At 33.2% G+C, this 11,233-nt stretch overlaps 2 protein-coding genes across 4 annotated transcripts; both read left to right on the top strand.

The window, feature by feature from the left end:
- The first annotated feature begins 156 nt into the window (after window positions 1–156).
- LOC111492759 (peroxisome biogenesis protein 2) lies at window positions 157–5,812 on the top strand. Its single transcript, XM_023142196.1, has 8 exons — window positions 157–531; window positions 916–1,029; window positions 1,128–1,281; window positions 1,550–1,686; window positions 1,797–1,897; window positions 3,784–3,901; window positions 4,377–4,543; window positions 5,235–5,812. Exons 1-8 carry the CDS (start codon window positions 373–375, stop codon window positions 5,359–5,361), a joined length of 1,077 nt encoding a protein of 358 aa, XP_022997964.1. The 5' UTR covers window positions 157–372; the 3' UTR covers window positions 5,362–5,812.
- Window positions 5,813–8,145: 2,333 nt separating this feature from the next.
- LOC111492760 (transcription factor bHLH68-like) lies at window positions 8,146–11,110 on the top strand. Of its 3 annotated transcripts, none has more exons than XM_023142197.1 (9): window positions 8,146–8,230; window positions 8,285–8,535; window positions 8,631–9,003; window positions 9,115–9,192; window positions 9,262–9,333; window positions 9,538–9,603; window positions 9,745–9,804; window positions 10,305–10,349; window positions 10,767–11,110. In XM_023142197.1, exons 2-9 carry the CDS (start codon window positions 8,363–8,365, stop codon window positions 10,896–10,898), a joined length of 999 nt encoding a protein of 332 aa, XP_022997965.1. In that variant the 5' UTR covers window positions 8,146–8,230; window positions 8,285–8,362; the 3' UTR covers window positions 10,899–11,110. The 3 variants fall into 3 exon arrangements, with proteins under 3 accessions (XP_022997965.1, XP_022997966.1, XP_022997967.1); XM_023142198.1 differs by having other exon boundaries at window positions 8,193–8,210; XM_023142199.1 differs by lacking the exon at window positions 8,146–8,230 and having other exon boundaries at window positions 8,237–8,535; window positions 9,268–9,333.
- The last annotated feature ends 123 nt before the right edge of the window (window positions 11,111–11,233 follow it).

Raw genomic sequence — 11,233 nt, forward strand, 5'->3', positions numbered from 1 at the left:
TTTAATGGTTAAAAGTGAATATAATTTAACAGAAATCAAATATACTCTTAATTTCATTTGATTTGATTGAGAGGTTAAAGATGGCGTCATATTTTTCCCAATTTGCCACATTTATTTTATTTTGAGGAAAAAAATAGTTGGACCGTGTTTGGAGCGGAGGATCCAATTTCTGCTGCCCGTGAAAATAAGGGCACACAGACCCAAGCGGAGCTGATTGATGAGGTAGCGGTTGCTCCGCGTTTGGCGTTCTGTACGAGAACAGAGCGTCGCTCTTTACCAATCCCTCCTCTTCGTCTCCACATACTCTCCCGCCATTAACAGCGCCACGGACCTCTCCCTTCTTCGCTTCTCGCTGCAACTCATCGATTTGTCATGGTCATACAATCCTTAGCTGCAGCTTCCGCCGGCTCCTCCTCTTCGTCTTCGCCTTCCACCAGCACCTCCCATCTTTCTCCACCTCCTCAAGATGCATGGAGTCTTGCTTATCAGCGACTACTTCCTCGCTGGAAATCTCTTTCCCAGTCTCACTTGGTACCTTCATCCCTCTCTCTTTGTCTCGCGCCGAGCCTAGTTTTGTCTGCTTATTTGTTGCCTTTTTTATTTGTTCATAGTTGCCTTTTGATTCTGTGGAGTAGGTCTTTTTGTCCGTTCGTTTCTATGTATATACTAGAGTTTGTTTCTAATTAATAGCTTTACCGAAGATCATTTCTGACACATGGTTGGGAAAGATTGCATTCGCGTTAATTGAGCTTCACTTTCTGTTTGTTTCGTTGTCCAAGCCATGCGAGAGTTAAATTTTCTTCTACTTGCACCTTGAACAGTATATTTATTGTAATTTTATGTTGGTTGATACATCTGTACTAATTTATGATACTGGAGTCTTTTTTTTCTTTTTCTTTTCTATCTGTTCTGCAGTCGCCAATTCCAATTTCGATATCGAAAGTTAATCAAGTGGATGCGGCGCGGCTAGATATTGAAATGTCAGCCATGTTGAAAGAGCAGTTGGTTAAGGTCTTCGCTTTGATGAAGGTATAAGTTGCTTGTTATTCGGGCATTGAGATGTAGATACTTGGCTAGTAAAGCTATTTAGGTGTCATAAAGTATTTTCTTCTATTTTGATGGATTAGCCAGGAATGTTGTTTCAATATGAAGCAGAGCTTGATGCTTTTCTGGAGTTCCTTATTTGGCGCTTTTCAATTTGGGTAGACAAGCCCACACCAGGAATTGCTCTGATGAATCTGCGGTATAGAGATGAGCGTGCAATGGAAATTCCGGGAAAAGGTGAAATGATCTAAACAGCTCCCTGCCATGCTCTACTTGTTTAACTGATTGTTACGGTCAGTACGGTGTAGGAATGTAATTGAATTTATCCAAACTGACATGTAAAATAAATAATTATAAATTGAGTATGAAGTTGAGAATTAAAACTGTAGCAACCATGGAACTGCTGTTGTCAAATCTTCATAGCAATGTGTGGCAGTCACTTACTAATTCCTTTATTGAAAACTATAATCAATTTTTTCTGGCTCTGGACTTCTCTGCAATACAGTCAGAACTGGATTGGAAGGACCTGGCCTCACAGTTGCTCAAAAGATTTGGTATTGCGTGGCCACTGTGGGTGGTCAATACATTTGGACTCGGTTACAATCATTTTCTGCTTTTCGTAGATGGGGAGATTCAGAGCAGGTACTGGTTTTCAGAAACTCACCACCCCTAACAATGTGGACTACCTTCTTGTTGTGCTGGTATTGTTGTCGAATGAAATAGGCATTCTTATGTCCCTGTATTTTTTTCAGAGGTCCTTGGCGAGGCAAGCATGGCTTTTGATTCAGCGCATTGAAGGAATATACAAAGCTGCTGCATTTGGCAACTTGCTCATATTTCTTTACACAGGAAGGTAGGTTTTCTGCATCTGATAAGCCGGATTAGAGTATTGATATCAAGATTTCAAATTTTCACATACCTTGATGAATATTTTTGTGAATAATTTTTTTTATTTAAATTATTTAAATTAATAATTAAGTTTTTCCCCTTTTTTCTTAACTTTGAAACTAAGTCATAGATCTTGTTATCAATGTTTTAAAAGGCTTAAGGCGGGCCTTGGGGCATGAGGTGGTATGAGGCATAAGCCTTATTTTAAATTTAAAAAATGTACATAAAACATAAAGCATTATATGCTCCTAACGATATAATATTTCTTAATGAACCTGACATACTAAATGTTCAATAACTAATGCGTAATAGTAGCAAGAACTAAAAACCAATTAGACATTTGGGAAATAAAAAGTCTTCTTCAAAAGAAAATAATGAATAATAGTAGTAGGTAGCTAGTTATAACCATTAAGAAAGATAACTTTAGGCGGGAAAACAGATCAGAACATATAAATAACTGCTAATAAAAAGAAGAAAACAGAAAAAAATTGGAAGGATAATTATTCAACTAATATTAAGAAAGAAAACGAAGAAGACAATCAAATGGGAAAGAAAATAATATTCAAGATTCAAATATAGTGGAAAAAAAAAAAGCAAAATAGAACGGAAAGAAAAATAATAATCGAAATTCAGAAGAAAACAGAACAAAAGAAAAGAAAAGAAAGTCGAACAAACAAAGAACAAAATGAAAACGGAAGTAGTAAGAAAAAATATTAAACTCGCTATGCAAGTGAACAAATAAAACAAAAACAAGAACAACAAGATGAAGAAGAATGAAACTCGCTTTTGTTGTGCTGCGTTTTCGTTAAATAGTGATTCCTTGCAGTTTTTTTTTCTTTGCGTTATGTTCACTTCAAATAACACATACACAAAAAGGAAAAGCTTTCAAGTATTTTGTTTCCCAAGTACAGTTCTTTATGTTTTCTTCAATATTCTCGCATGGCCAACCACCATAAATTAGTATGAAGACATCACCAACTTCAATTAAATGCACCGTTGGATGATGCATTGCATGGGCACTTGGCCCACCAACCAATATCCAAATGGCTTACGCATTGTAGCCTTTGAGACTTACGCCTCTCTCGACAGAGGCGCGCAAGCCTCATATTACACTCTCAAGGCGTAAGCCTTAAAGCATGAATCTGCCGCATCACCTTGAGGAGCGCCTCAAGATTTATTCCGTGACCGATTTTTAAAACATGGCCTGTTATTAGTTTTTATATTTATATTGTGATTGTATATAAAAGATATTAGAGATATCGATTAATCTTCAATATTGATGTTGAACTCTCCAATTTACGGAAATATCATCATAATAATGGTTGACGGATATTTTCATCCTTGCTGATAAGTTAACTTTTCAGTGAACTGTTATACTCTGAGCGGCTTGAAGTGATTATTTGTTAAATATTAATGCTAAAAGGGCATTTTCGAAAGAATCTGCCCAAGTAAAAAGCATACTTACCTGTGTCAAATGACATCTCTTCAACTATTATGTTTCAGTTTGCAGTTTAGAAGTTTATGTCAGTAGAAACAAAAGAATGGATGCTTCATTTTTATTTATCATTTAAAAATTAATATTTAATGCATCTGCTAATGTATAGGGAGCGTTGAGTTATTTTGTCATCAATCTGAATTGGTATTTTGCAGATACATCTGACTGCACCACTTTTCACTCTTGCTGAATCTTGTGCATTGTTGGTTGTCACATATGCTTTTCACTCAGTTGTATTGGTTCTATTGTTGTAAGTTTTTGTGTAGTGGAACTCAAATAAAAATTGGTGGCTTGTCGACTATCATAAGTAGTTTACTTTCTGCCCAACTCAGCATCGTATTTTTTGTGTGGTGCAGGTATAGAAATCTTGTCGAGAGAGTTCTCAGAGCCAGGCTTGTTTATGGGAGTCCTAATATGAACAGGGCTGTCAGCTTTGAGTATATGAATCGCCAGTTAGTGTGGAATGAATTCTCGGTAATTTTCTGTCCTTTATATTTAGTTGCAGAAGTATTGGAACTCTTATTTTGGCTTAGAACTTATTCACTTATTGCTTCATTTCAACGAAATATATTCTTGGAATGTGCTATTGTTCTTAACCATATGATTATTAGCTCACGCTCTTCCCTTTCCTCCTCCTGAAGTAGAATTCTATTTCAAGTCGAGCATGGTATATATTCTCAGATTGTGTGCTGTTTTAAGTTTAGCATGGAAAAACTGTGTGTTTGACGAAAGTTATCATCTAGATAGAATTCAAATCAACTACAAGTTTCAAGTGGTTCATATAGGATATTCATTTGGTTTACAGTGATTAATATCGTCTACTATACTCATGCGTGCATGAATATGGGAAGGGTTTCAATTTTCTTTTTCCCAATGCTTGATCACAATTTTATTATCCATAGTAGGGAACATTTGCCCTCGAGAATTTATTTTTCTGTGCTAATGGCAGGAAATGTTGCTGTTGCTTCTTCCTCTTCTAAATTCTTCCTCTGTTAGAAACTTTCTTCGTCCATTTTCCAAGGAGAAGTCCTCAAGCTCAGCCGAGGATGACAGTGCTTGTCCAATTTGCCTGGCAAGTCCTACGATTCCATTTCTGGCTTTACCTTGTCAACACAGGTCAGGCCTTTTTATCACATCACTCTATCTTTTAAACCAAAAAACTACTATTTGTTATATAAAAAAGGCAGAAACTCAACGATAGAATTAGGATGCATTTGTTCGAAAGACAGACAAAACAAGGAGGATACGTGACGATAGAATTATTTCTTTAATGAATATAGCTTGGACGTGCATATTACAGATTTCGTTCAAAAACAAAAAATTGACTATGGTAATAAAATAAACGTTGTAAATATAACAACGTTGATTGATGTAATTAGTTCTAAATGTTAAAACTTCGCAAAGTGAAAGTATATGCGCTAACCAAATAAACAAATTTTAAATAATTCAATGTCTACTTTAAGTTTTGTAATGAAAATTCCAGAGAGATTTATGTCCATACGATCATATATTTAAAATAGAAACATGAGAAACAAGTCTATTTCGCATTCATCATCTTTCACCAATTTTTGAGTTGTTTCGACAGTCCAGGCTTTTTATGTTCACAATTAGATATTGAAAAGAACAACAGAATATTTGATTTAAGATTTAAGATTCTGATTTAACTGTCGGTTATTGTCGACCAACGCTCGTAGACAAAGATGGCTGCATTTCATGTCTATATAATTGTTTACATTGAATCTCACAGGTCTATAATTGTCTATATAAAAGTATTACTAACGTCCATTGGTTTTTTATTTTCTGACAGATACTGTTACTATTGCCTCCGAACACGATGCATGGCAGCTCAATCATTTAGATGTTCAAGATGCAGCGAGCCTGTGGTGGCCATGCAGCGGTATGTCGAAGGCACTAGTGCAAATCCCAAACGGTAATCCCTGGGCAGAGGAAGCAAATACAATTTATAGTGATTATAATAAGAAAAAGGAAAATTGCTTCAATGTTGCAATTAATTTTTTTTGTTGCTTGAAGCATAAATGCTTACAGAAAATCAAATTCCCTGGAAAAGCATATGTTGTATTGTGTAGTAGCCGTAGGGGGGCTCATTCTTTTTTAGTTTCCTAGTACATCTGTAGTATAGGTACTCGCTGATTATCTTGTGATTAATTCCCTGCAGTTACAAGAGGAAACATTATGCTGTCTTTCTTTCTTTCTTTCTTTTTCCTTTTTATCTTATAAAAGGCACAAAGAGAGGTAGGAGAGTATTTCAACCCAAGATAGAAATTTATATATTTTCAGTTCCGACCATGGTTTAACTAGTTTAGTCATGTACCCTCAACAAAGAGGTTAGATGTTTGAAGCCTCCTCAAAACATGTTCTGGAACTTGAAATCTTGTGCCATCCCTAGTCGATAATAAATCTTGTCGTGTTTGTTTGGTATAAAATCAATCTTGTCGTCTTTTTTGTTTGGTATAAAATCAATCTTGCCTGTGTAAACTTTATAATGATAAACTTGCTTAAACTTTTGTGCAAGTTTAATTCTAGTTTTGTTGTTCGCCTATAATTATATTAACCTGTTTTATTGATCCTCTTCTGTAGTTCTGTTTCTATAGTCTGTATAACAGGGCAATTGGACCATTTAGACGGTGTAGATTGAAAATCAACACTTACTGACTTCTTTGGATAAATCTTGGAATGAGTCTAATCATCAACAACTTTAGAATATTGGATTGATGATGTTTGAAACATTGGTGACAGTGGTTGCACTTTCAAAACATGTAATAATGGTAGTTGTGCACTTTCCACGCTTGTTTATTTTTTTCTCAGGACTAGGTGGTCACTTTCCCACGGAAGAGTAGTCTTATCTTAATTTCTTTATTTCCTTGATATTATTTAGTGCTAATTACATAGATAGGCGGGAGAATATTACATAGTTCAGTAGATATGATATTAATTATTATCTTTGATTCAATAATTTTACACTTTCATATATATACTTATTTAATTAAATGGGTTTTATTAGAGTGAATTTTTGTTTCTTTCTCCTATTCTTTTCTACTAAATAAAGAGGAATATGATAATTTTTTATACAAATTGTTTAAAATAAACTTAAAAGTTAAAGACATCTAGATTTTTCAATCTTAAGTTTGCTAAACATCCTTATTACAAATTATGGATATAATTTTATTTATTTATTATTATTATTTTTTAGGCGCGGAAGGGAGCGGGTATATTGGTTTTTTCCAACGGCCCTCTTTTAATTTCGACTAAAAGTCATATAGATTGGTCATTTGGCTATTTTTCTACAATAATAAAAAACCAAAATTGTCATTACTTTATTTTCTAAAAAAATAAATCTTATTTGTTAAATGAACAGAGCTACCACCTTTGGTATAAAAGGAAAAAAAAAAAAAAAAAAAAAAAGTTCTTTTGCACGCCAATCTATGACGATTTCAATCATTAAGATGTAGAAAAAAAATACCACATCATTTATTTGAATTAATTACCTTTTTAATATAATAGTAAATGTTTAGTGGACTTAATCAATGACATTCATCACATATTTCGAGAGTTTATGATTTTTTTTATTCCCTAATATCTGCATCAATTGTTTTCTTTCCCAATTTTTAAACCTACTAATAAAAAAACCCCAAATCATACCAAAATATTAAAAAAAAAAAAAAAAAAAGGACCAAAATTGACGTCATGTACGATCAAATAATAAAATACTTGTTAGCCGATCATTTTAAAAATAGCATCTTTTTAGTTTTAAAAAAGAAGGTAGAATTTGTATTAACCTATAAAACTTCACCACACAATTAATAATATTAGCATATTAATCATATAACTTACATAATAAAAAAATAATAATTAGATATTTATATATATAATAAATAAAATAAATATTCATACAGCTAATGTTATAATTATAATTTCGTCCAATATTCGTACTTGTCTAATTCTATTTTATGCTCTTTTAATTTAAAATTTCAAGACACAAATTCATAAGTTGAAAGACAAGCGTGACGTCATTTATCACATCATTCACATAAATTAATTGGTAAATATTTAAAAGATTAAATAAACATTAAAAATATAGGGATGACATTCATCAATCTCAAGGACATTCCCATGGCCTTCCATTTCTCCTCCTCCATTATTTTATTAATCCACTTAGATCTTGCACCACACACACATTATATTATATTCTAAATTAATGTGTGATTATTACAGAAATATATACTAAGTAGTAGTACATAAACTATATGCCTATATACCAAACCCTAACATATACTGAGTTTTCTTTTTCGGGTAACATGATTTGCACTATTAGTGGGAATTCCCAAGTTGGTCAGTTGTCATCATTAAACCCCGCTAGTAGATATAGTCGTTAGTCTCACAGTTTAAAGACGTGTCTACTAGGAAAATAGTTCCACACCCTTACAAAAAAAAATATTTATTTAAAAAATTGTATTTTTTATAATTTAAAAAAAAAAAGAAATTCAAGTAAAACATATATTTAATCAATATAGTAAATCTAAAACCCTAAATCCAAAAAATTCCCCAAAATCTTGAAGTTTTGTCATTTTAGGTCCTAAAAAAACTCATGAAGTTTAATGAACTGAAAAAAACAGCCCACCAGCTTTTTGAGGCTATAGCTTTATACAAAAGCAAAGGGAAAATGTATAGAAATTTAAGAAGAGAATAGGATTATTATAAATTAGCAGACCCAGTTCTTGTTTGGAGTATCTACAAGGAAATAAATACATCACAAAGTATTGATGTAATAAAGCAGCTCACAAAGTAAAGTTGTTCCCTTTTCTTTTCTTTTCTTTCTAAGTATTGTTTTTGTTTCAGGTGGGTTTGATTCTCTTTGAAAGCATAAACTCAAGAAAAAGCTGATATTGTGAGGAGGGAATTTTTGTTTGAAAGCAAATGATGGGTGGAAACCCTAGTAATTGGTGGAACATGTTTCCACCTAATTCTCTTCCTCCTCCTCCTCCTCCTCCTCAGTTTGTTGTTGGATCTTCTTCACCTCCTTTCACTTCCATGGCTGATCATCCCAATCAAGAACATCCCAATTCACAGTCATGGAGCCAACTACTTTTGTAAAACCAAATTCCCTCTACTTCTTCTCTATTTAATGTTCTTTGTGTTCCATGGGATTTTGGTTGAATCTTCTTCACTTTGTGTTTGTTTTCAGAGGTGGATTGCAAGAAGGGGGTGGAGATGGGTTGGTTTTGAATAGTAATTATAATCATTTTCAACCAAAGAAGTTGGATAATTTGGAGGGGAGAATTTTGATTCCGTTTCCAAGATTTGGAGTGGGGGATGATGATGACGATGATCATGTTTTGAAGCAACAAACTTGTTCTCAAAGTGGTAAGAGCTTGTCATTTTTATGGAGTGAAAAGGAATCATGTTCATCATCATCCATATCAGTGAAAGGCTCTCAAACACGACCACCTACTTCTTCTTCTCCTAAATCTTCTGTCAATAGTAATGCCATCTTGGAATTCTCTTTCAACAAACTTGATTCCAATAATCAAATCCCTGATCACACTTATTCATCTGAGGTACAAAAATAACATATTTTCTTCCTTTTTCTTTTGCTCTTTTTCCTTTTAGCTCTATTGGGGTTCTTTTTTTTCCTTAAAAAAAAACAATTTTTTTGTTCCATGATCAAGTGTGTTAGCACAGCTGCCACTGGTGGAGTGTGCAAGAAGCCTAGGGTTCAGCCCGTCTCCGGCCAGCCTCCGATAAAGGTACCCTAATTTAACTTTTGTTTTTCTTGAAATTAGTATTAAAATTCAGTTCTTGTTTGTGATGTGAAGAATCAGGTGAGAAAGGAGAAGGTAGGGGACAGAATCACAGCTCTCCACCAGCTGGTTTCTCCATTCGGAAAGGTAATTAAATAATTAATTAATTAATTAATTAAAAGAAAGGGCATAGGTTTAAAGATGATGGGGGGGTTTCTGAACTCTCTTCTTCACTTCAAAAAAACCTTATTTCCAGTTTGTTATTGGTATTTTGTTGTTGTTCATAACCTTAAAAGAATACCTCCCCATGTTGTGGTGTTTTTTTTGTTCCTTTTTTTGTGTGTTTTGCAGACTGACACTGCTTCTGTCTTGTCAGAGGCTATTGGGTATGTTAGATTCCTTCACAATCAAATTGAGGTCAAGTTCTATACATACCTAACTTCTTCATTCTTTTTTATTCTGCTCCATTTTTCTGAATATAATAATGCTTCTTCTTCTTCTTCTTCTTCTCCCAAGCTTTGATTTTTATTTCACTTTTTTTCTTTGTTTATATTTCAGGCTCTCATCTCTCCATATTTAGGCAATAATTCATCAGAACCCACAAGGCCGGATCAACTTGTAAGTGTCTTCTATCCAAAACCCACTTGAAATTTCTCAATTACCAAATACAAAAGTCCCTAAAATTGAAAAAAGTTGAGAACTTTGACCAAAATTCTATCTTTTTGTAAGTATATTGAGAAGACATGAAAACTTGAGAAAAATTGAGAGAATTTGAAGTTGAAAATGGAAGAAAATTTGAATTTCCTGAAGACCCTGCTTAGGTATTATGCTTTATTGGATCTATCAAGTAAACAAAAAAGAGAGAGGGGCTTCAAATGAAAGCATCTAAAAATATTATATATATAAAAATAAAAATAAAAACTGTATTTTATTCATAAAGGAAAGAAATGAAAGAACAAGGTTCTCAGCTTTTCATACAACTTTAGCATTATTTAAAAGTTACCTAAAAGCATTCTTTGTGAATTCCTAATTGTTTTGGAATCATTAAAGGGTTAGCTAAAAATTGCAACTTTTTTATTTTATTTTTATTTTAAAATTTGCTTTCTTGGCCATTGCAGCTCTTCAATGACAGCAGCCTGAAAAGAAAACTACCTCCTACCCAGGTGACCTTTAATCTTTTTTATTTTAGTTCAACAATCTCTTTCTGTAAGTTTATTACCAATTACAAACCCATCATCTCATTATCATATTTAGGAATTATAGGGTTATCAGTTTATTACCACCTACAAACCCATCATTCTCATTATCATATTTAGGATTATAGGCATATGAAATATAGTTAATTTGTTGATTTTTCTTTTACGCATAAAGAATGTCCAGTAGCTTTGACCTAAACCAATTCAACTGTTTTAAAACTAATCTCTTTCACCCAATTTTCAATTGTTCACCCATTAAATTCATTAATTTTTTTAAAAAGGTCGAATATATCGAGAATGTATTAGACATAAAAGTTGAAAGTTCATAAATTTATTACACACGAATATAAAAAAAGTTATGGGGAGTATATTATTGATGAACAGGAAAAGGAAGAAGAAGCAAATGAGTTGAGGAGTAGAGGGCTTTGTTTGGTACCTGTATCTTGTACACAACATGTACAAAGTGACATAAACGGAGCTGATTATTGGGCTCAAGCTTACAATGGCAGCTTCTAAGTCCCTCGCTACCTGCACCCATACAAATCAAACAACTATGCTAATTCCTGCTATCATTTTCTCTATATTTATTATTAGGAATTAATGCTAACTTTTTCCCCTTTCTTTTCAATAAACGTCCTTTAAATTCTTCTTCATTATCTTCCCTATTCCTCTGATAAAATTGTAGTAGCCGAACCAATTGAAATTTTAGTCTCCATTTCCTTCTCTTCTGTCAGTAAAAATATTAAGTTACAATTACTAAGTATGATTGAATTATTGAATGTAGATACCTTTGAACTATTACAAAGTATTAGAGCAATGCTGTATACCAGCCGCTGGCCTCTAAGAGGTAG

The sequence above is a fragment of the Cucurbita maxima genome, unplaced genomic scaffold (assembly GCF_002738345.1).
Source record: "Cucurbita maxima cultivar Rimu unplaced genomic scaffold, Cmax_1.0 Cma_Scf00018, whole genome shotgun sequence".
NCBI classification, from domain to species: domain Eukaryota; kingdom Viridiplantae; phylum Streptophyta; class Magnoliopsida; order Cucurbitales; family Cucurbitaceae; genus Cucurbita; species Cucurbita maxima.

Excerpts from the sequence above, each read along its gene's own strand:
- LOC111492759 (XM_023142196.1), top strand. The coding sequence starts at position 373 with ATGGTCATACAATCCTTAGCTGCAGCTTCCGCCGGCTCCTCCTCTTCG. Across the intron at positions 1,898-3,783 it reads ATATTTCTTTACACAGGAAG|GTATAGAAATCTTGTCGAGA; the intron begins GTAGGTTTTCTG and ends TGTGTGGTGCAG. Across the intron at positions 3,902-4,376 it reads TAGTGTGGAATGAATTCTCG|GAAATGTTGCTGTTGCTTCT; the intron begins GTAATTTTCTGT and ends TGCTAATGGCAG.
- LOC111492760 (XM_023142197.1), top strand. The coding sequence starts at position 8,363 with ATGATGGGTGGAAACCCTAGTAATTGGTGGAACATGTTTCCACCTAAT. Across the intron at positions 9,334-9,537 it reads TGGTTTCTCCATTCGGAAAG|ACTGACACTGCTTCTGTCTT; the intron begins GTAATTAAATAA and ends TGTGTTTTGCAG. Across the intron at positions 10,350-10,766 it reads GAAAACTACCTCCTACCCAG|GAAAAGGAAGAAGAAGCAAA; the intron begins GTGACCTTTAAT and ends ATTGATGAACAG.